This window comes from Dendropsophus ebraccatus, chromosome 14 (assembly GCF_027789765.1).
Source record: "Dendropsophus ebraccatus isolate aDenEbr1 chromosome 14, aDenEbr1.pat, whole genome shotgun sequence".
NCBI lineage: Eukaryota > Metazoa > Chordata > Amphibia > Anura > Hylidae > Dendropsophus > Dendropsophus ebraccatus.
The window spans coordinates 27,320,572-27,327,287 of record NC_091467.1 but is presented as its reverse complement, the minus strand read 5'-3'; the positions used below and the strand labels follow the sequence as shown (position 1 = coordinate 27,327,287).

Below are 6,716 nucleotides of genomic sequence, written 5' to 3'. Positions count from 1 at the left end.
ATTATGCTTCCTCTGTGCACCACATAATAGGCTGCTCTTTGCCCCAGTGTTAGGCCCCTCCTTGACCCCTTAATACTTAGGCTCCTCTGTGCCCCCACATAATAGTTCACCCCCTCTGTGCCCCCACATAAGTTAGCCTTCTCTGTGTCCCCATATAATAGCTCAGCACCTCTGTGTCCCCATTAGTACTAGCTCCCCTTGCACATAGCTGCAACTAGAGGTAGTACAAGCGATATAACCGGGAGACTCCCGCTCTCCGCCATCTGTACGCATGCCTGCATTAACATGCTGCAGAATGCTCCGGAGCACGTGTCCCCCCTCCCGCGCTCCCTTGTTGCCAAGCGACCGTGAATGCGGAGGGCTGAGCCCTGATTGGCGGGCGGCGCCGGACGTTCGGCCGTTGTCTTGGAGACGCTGATACTTTTCTAAACAGTTTGCGGATGGCGTCCCGGGGGAAGGAGATGTCCGTGCAGCCCGGGGCCTCCACCCCGCATGGCGGGCGCTTCACTGTGAAGGTGCAGCTGCTGGACACCGGGGAGAAGCTGTCAGTGGCCGGGTGCAGCCAGTCTATGCAGATCGGAGAAGTGAAGGAGAAGCTGGAGCTGCTGGCTGGCGTCCCGAAGAACCTGCAGTCACTGTCTTACCTGGATGATGGTGAGCAGGGATGTGTCTGCAGCTGCAATACCAGATCCAGCCAACACACAAAGGGGCGCTGCTCCTGGACAACCAATATCAGACCCTATTGCCTAATTCCATATTACACCTTTAAATAGGAGCTTCTTGTCACCTGATCCAGAGTGGGATCTGATCAGGTGACCCTTCCCTGCCAGTCAGCAGAGCCTTCACTCCTTTGGTCAGATACTGAAGCTGCTCTATGGGCATGCTGGGAGTTGTAGTTGTAACAGCTGGAGACTCCATTGGCCTACAGTATATGCAGGTGTCATATTCCATGTTTTCTTGCAGGGGACATGCCGGATCGTTCCACATTCAGCTTCAATGGAATAATTCCTGGAGGCAAGCTTTGTATGCGCCTCTGGCCTTATGATGACCTGCCTGATCTGGTAACGTTTGCAGCAACAGGAGACCTGCAGAAGGTACGAATACTTGTAAACGGTATAAAACGGCTTATCCAGGATTAGATGACTATAGCTTCTTCTATAAACAGCGCCATTCTCACACACAGTTTGGGTGTGGTATTGCAGCTCAGTTCTATTTAAAGGGTACTTGTCAGCAGGTTAGACTGATCTAACCTGCTGATAGCCGCCTATTGTGCATGGGGCGCCGAGGATGAAGGTATGTCTCTTAAAAGGGTACTTTTTTACAGCATTAAATAGATCACCCCAAGCTCAACCTATTGCTCAAAGCAAGTAATTACCTGTTCTGAGCTGTTTTGGAGTTATTTCTGCTGGCTAACCCCTTCTGCATGCACCAAATGAGCTAAATGGAGTCCACTCCAACACACTCCTTCCTCCTGGCCCTCATACAAGCATAGATTACAGGCCGGCTCCCTCCCTTCTGTGCTGACCGACAGACTAAGGCTAGGTTCACACTATGTTTTTGCAACAGTTTTTTTTTCATCCGTTTTTTGCAAAAAACTGATGCATTTGTGTGCATCTGTTTTGATCCGTTTTTCCATTGACTTCCATTGTAAAAAAAAACAAAAAAACGGATCAGGTGTTTTTGACGGACACAAAATAGTAGCTGACACTACTTTTGTGTCCGTTAAAAAAAACGGATCTGTTTTGATCCCTTTTTTTTTACAATGGAAGTCAATGGAAAAACGGATCAAAACGGATGCACACAAATGCATCCGTTTTGGAAAAAAAAACGGATGAAAAAAACACAGTGTGAACCCAGCCTTACTCCCTCCCTCAGATGACAGGCCGGCTCCTCTGCTGCCAGTGTGTTAAATGGCTTTACCAGACCGAGGATGACATTAAAACTACATGGGAACAGCTCCAAGAGACATACCCTGATCCTCAGCACCCAGTCCATAATAGGGGGCTATCAGCAGGTTAGATTCGTCTAACCTGCTGATAGTTCCCCTTTAAGTGATGGAGCCGAGCTATCATATGGCGCTGTTTGTGGAATAAAGCAGCCATGTTTTTCTAATCATATACAACGTCTCTAAGTTCAGCTCTAGCTGCCTCTGCAACTACATAGTAACATAATTTTAAAAAAAAATGTTTTCCTCAGCTGAGAACTGTGGGAGTCACCCCGGATTCTTCATTTAACACAGAAAACTCTTTGCGCTTAAGTACGGACCAGAAGAAGGAGTGGTTGGCGTCCCGAACGGGCCTCGCCTTGTATATCGCAGCGCACCGCGGCCACCTGCACGTGATACGATTCCTTTTACAGAATGGTAAGATGGTTGTTGATTGACAGTTTACCTGTTTGCTTCTCATTCAGATGGGGAGTCAGGAAGGGATTTCATTGTCGTTGGGCTGAGCATTTGAAGAACACATTTTTGATAGTCTGGCCCTTTTCTAGTAATCCGATGACAAGGCGTCCTGCTGCTGGGGCACCTGGTAATCCACTGTAATCTGTTAAGGAATCATGCAGAGAGTGTAGCGGAAGTCCTGCAAATAGTGAAGAATTATACAGTTCTTATTCATTTCAATGGATTGTTGATGTAATGTTCAGACATGCAGAGAGAGAGAGGGGCACCTCTTGCCGCTACTGCCCACACTTCATTGGGGGGGACTGTACGGCGGGACCTCATCTCTATTAGGTCAGAATTACCGACTATTTTTTTACATTATTAGAAACAGTGCCCCCTTTATTCTCAAATTGTGTCTGGTATTGCAGCTCAGCTCTTTTTGCAGGTAACTGATCAGCCCGATTGGGCTGATTTGCTTCCCTGCATCACTGAATAAAGCCGCTATGCAGCTTGTGGCATGTGCCGCTGCTGATGCAGCAGCAGCTTTATACGGGAGAAAATAAGGTTTTAATTTCCCAGAGCGCGGCGGGCAGGCACTTATCTGGGCGTCTCCCCGCCCGTGTTTAGTCACCGCTCTCTGCTTGTCAGCACGCTCAGCGTGCATGATTGACAGGTAGAGAGGCCAGTAACAGACCTCTCTGCTTGTCAATCATCCCTGACGAGCGTGCTGACAAGCAGAGAGAAGTGACTAAACACGGGTGGGGAGGCGCCCAGATGACTACCTGCCCGCCACGCACTGGGGGATTAAAAATTTATTTTTTCCGTTATAAAGCTGCTGCAGCTGCGGCGGCACGTGCCACGAGCTGCACAGCAGCTTTATACAGTGATGCAGGGAAGCAAAGACTGGTTCCCTTTAAAGGGGTTGTTTCATCTCCCTACATTCTGCTCTGCCCAGCCGCTTCACTTCCGGGTTTGGTGCAGGGGAGCGAGGACGGGACGCAGCAGTGCTGAGCTGAATGTGCTCGGCTCTGCTCTGTCTCCCTCTGCACTACACGTTTCCAGGGAGGAAGAAATTTTGCTAATGCAATGCATTTCCATCACCTAACAAAAGTTAATGGGAATACCCCTTTAAGGAAGTGGGGCTGAGCTGCAATACCACAGACCACTCATGAACAAGAGGGACTACTGTTGCTACTACCCAGATGATTCAGCCCAGCAGGACCACAGGACCTACCCAATCAGCCAATCACTAAGGCCAGATACCTCTCGGCCAGTGATTGGCTAAATGGGCAGGTCCTGTGGATATGAGTTGTATTAAAAGCAGGAACAAGTGACCATAGGCAGCGGGGGACTGGGGTAGATGAGTATAATTTTTTTTTATTCCATGCCCAGCAACTTATAAAAAATGTTAGCATACTGGACTACAAGTTTAACATGTACAAGGTTGAGTTGTAATACCGCACACAACCTGTGGACAGGTGTAGTTTTTGGAAGGAAACTGTCATGATTTTCTAGTTCTGGACAACCCCTATAAGTTTGTCGGATTATTAGAAGAGTTGGAAGTGGAAAGCACTTTTTTTGGGGGTCTCCAACAAATAAACTCCAGTTGAGCACTTCTGATATAATAAACTCCAGAAGTCAACACTTCTGATCTAACTTCATTGATAACCTTTTTACGTTGTATTCTTCTCTATTGTTTAGGATGCGATGTACAGTCTAAGACCCGTCTTGGAAACACCGCCCTTCATGTGGCGGCGGCCATGGGCAACTTTGACTGCGTGGATGAACTGTTAGCTAATGGAGCACAGACACAAGACACCAATGGCAGCGGACACACAGCACTGGATGTGGCTCGACTGTGGGGCCAAAAGAAGGTGGAGCGGAGACTTTTCCTTTTCTTTTGGGAGGAGAGAACCGCTAATGTAAAAGTCAAGGCCCATCTTGACCCCAATGAACTTTTCGCACATCAAAAACATGACTCAAAACTGAAGACTTGGTGGAGTGGGCCTTACGCCAAACGTTACATGGCAAATCTAAACCAGTTTCAGGATTTCCATGGGTCACACTTCAGTGCACCTCCAAAAAAGACCCCGGTCAAGAAAACACAGAAAGAGACAAAAGAGTGAAATTAAAAACAAAAAAGGAGCATGACAGATGAGACAAGGATATGTGCTACCCACTTGGGTGGATAAAATCATGGCCAGAGGAAGAGATGATGTGTTGCAATTTCAATATATAAGGGGAAAACAATTTATGTTGTAAAAATAATGTACATGATATACTCACCTCCTCCGGTCCCCTGCAACTGCCACGCAAAATCCTCGACTAGTCTTAGCTTCTTTGGGGTTCTGTGACATCCCGACCCCATGGGACCTGCACGTTCAGCCAATGAGTGCTTGAGGCAGGGCACTGCTGCAGCCACTGGACTGGCAGGTCTTGTGGGATTTGGACTACAGAACCCGGAAGAAGCAGAGCACCAGCATCAGTAGGTCATCGAAGGAGTATAAAATTACCATTTATTTTATTCCAACCCCAGCCACAAATAAATTTATTTTCCAAGACAACCCCTTTAAGAGCCATGTAATCCCCTGTCAAGTCAGAACAGATGTGTGGCGTAAAACAACCCCAAGGACGATAAATACAAATAAAGACCAGTTTGGGTACAAGTTTAATTCATTACCTTACAGTAAACATATATACAAAGTCTTAGAATACCACCGGCACTACTCTTTTTATCGATTATCGTTCGAATTCGATCGTTATCGCGAAAATTCGCCCGATAATCGCTCCGTGTAAACTTAGCATAACTCTCCACACTCCCGCTCTTCTGCACTCTGCAGGCTTCAGAGAAGCCGGCCTGCCAATCACTGGCCGCCCGGGAACGTGGAGAGGTAATGTATTAACCCCTTAAGGTCCAAGCCAATTTTCGTTTTTGCGCTTTTGCTTTTTCCATTTTATGTTTAAAAGTCCATAGCGCTTGCATTTTTTCACCTAGAGACTTATATGAGCGCTTATTTTTTGCGAAACCAATTGTACTTTGCAATTACAGGCATAATTTTTCCATAAAATATGTTGTGAAACCGGAAAAAAATCATTTGCGCTGTCAAATTGAAAAAAAAACGAATTTGTTTTGATTTCGGGGAGTTTTGCATTTACGCCGTTCGCCCTATGGTAAAACTGACTTGTTATGCATGTTCCTCAAGTCGTTACGATTACTATGATATATAACATGTATAACTTATATTGTATCGGATGGCCTGTAAAAAATTCAAACCGTTGTTAACAAATATACGTTCCTTAAAATCGCTCCATTCCCAGGCTTATAGCACTTTTATCCTTTGTTCTATGGGGCTGTGTGAGGTGTCAGTTTTTGCGCCATGATGCGTTCTTTCTACCGGTAACTTGATTGCGCATATACGACTTTTTGATTGCTTTTTATTACATTTTTTCTGGATTTGATGCGACCAAAAATGCGCAATTTTGCACTTTGGAATTTTTTTGCGCTTACGCCGTTTAACGTGCGAGATCAGGAATGTGATTAATTAATAGTTTGGGCGATTACGCGCGCGGCGATACTAAATATGTTTATTTATTTATTTATTTAATAATTTATATTTATAAAATGGGAAAAGGGGGGTGATTTGGACTTTTATTAGGGGAGGGGATTTTTTATTAATAAAAACACTTTTTTACTTTTTTTTTTTACATGGACTAGAAGCCCCCCTGGGGGGCTTGTATATACATAGCACTGATCTCTCATAGAGATCAATGCTGTGTATATACACAGCAAAGATCCATGAGATCGGTCATAGATTGCTATGGCCTGCTGCAGGCCATAGCAATCTACTGCCGAGCCGGGATCAGCGTCATTCCGACGCTGAGGCCCGGCACGGGCAGAAGAACGGATCTCCCCCCCGTGATCGCATTGCGGGGGGGAGATCCGACCCACTAGACACCAGGGATGTTGTGCATAAAGCACTTCAATGCAGCTGTCAGGTTTGACAGCTGCATTGAAGTGCTTAATTAGCCGGCGCGGCAACGGGACCCGCGCCGGCTAAGAGAGGCACTGCCCGGCTGCACGTGTCAGCCGGGATCAGCGCCGTTCAGAGCGGGGTCCCGGCGGGACCCCGCTCTGAACACCCCCCGCGGCGCCATGACGTATCAGATACGTCATGGGTCGCTAAGGGGTTAAAGGACAACTCAGGCCGAAACATATTTTTTAGTATATAACAGGAAAGTTAGACAAATTCCTAATGTACGTTAATTATGGAAAATGCACATATAGTGCTATTTCCCTTCATTTAGTAGATCAGGTAGGCTTCAGATTTTCTTTTTA

General features: G+C 46.5%; 1 protein-coding gene across 1 annotated transcript; it reads left to right on the top strand.

The window, feature by feature from the left end:
- The first annotated feature begins 352 nt into the window (after positions 1–352).
- Positions 353–5,256, top strand: ANKRD60 (ankyrin repeat domain 60). Its single transcript, XM_069952763.1, has 4 exons — positions 353–654; positions 964–1,094; positions 2,197–2,362; positions 4,082–5,256. Exons 1-4 carry the CDS (start codon positions 441–443, stop codon positions 4,504–4,506), a joined length of 936 nt encoding a protein of 311 aa, XP_069808864.1. The 5' UTR covers positions 353–440; the 3' UTR covers positions 4,507–5,256.
- Positions 5,257–6,716: the final 1,460 nt, after the last annotated feature.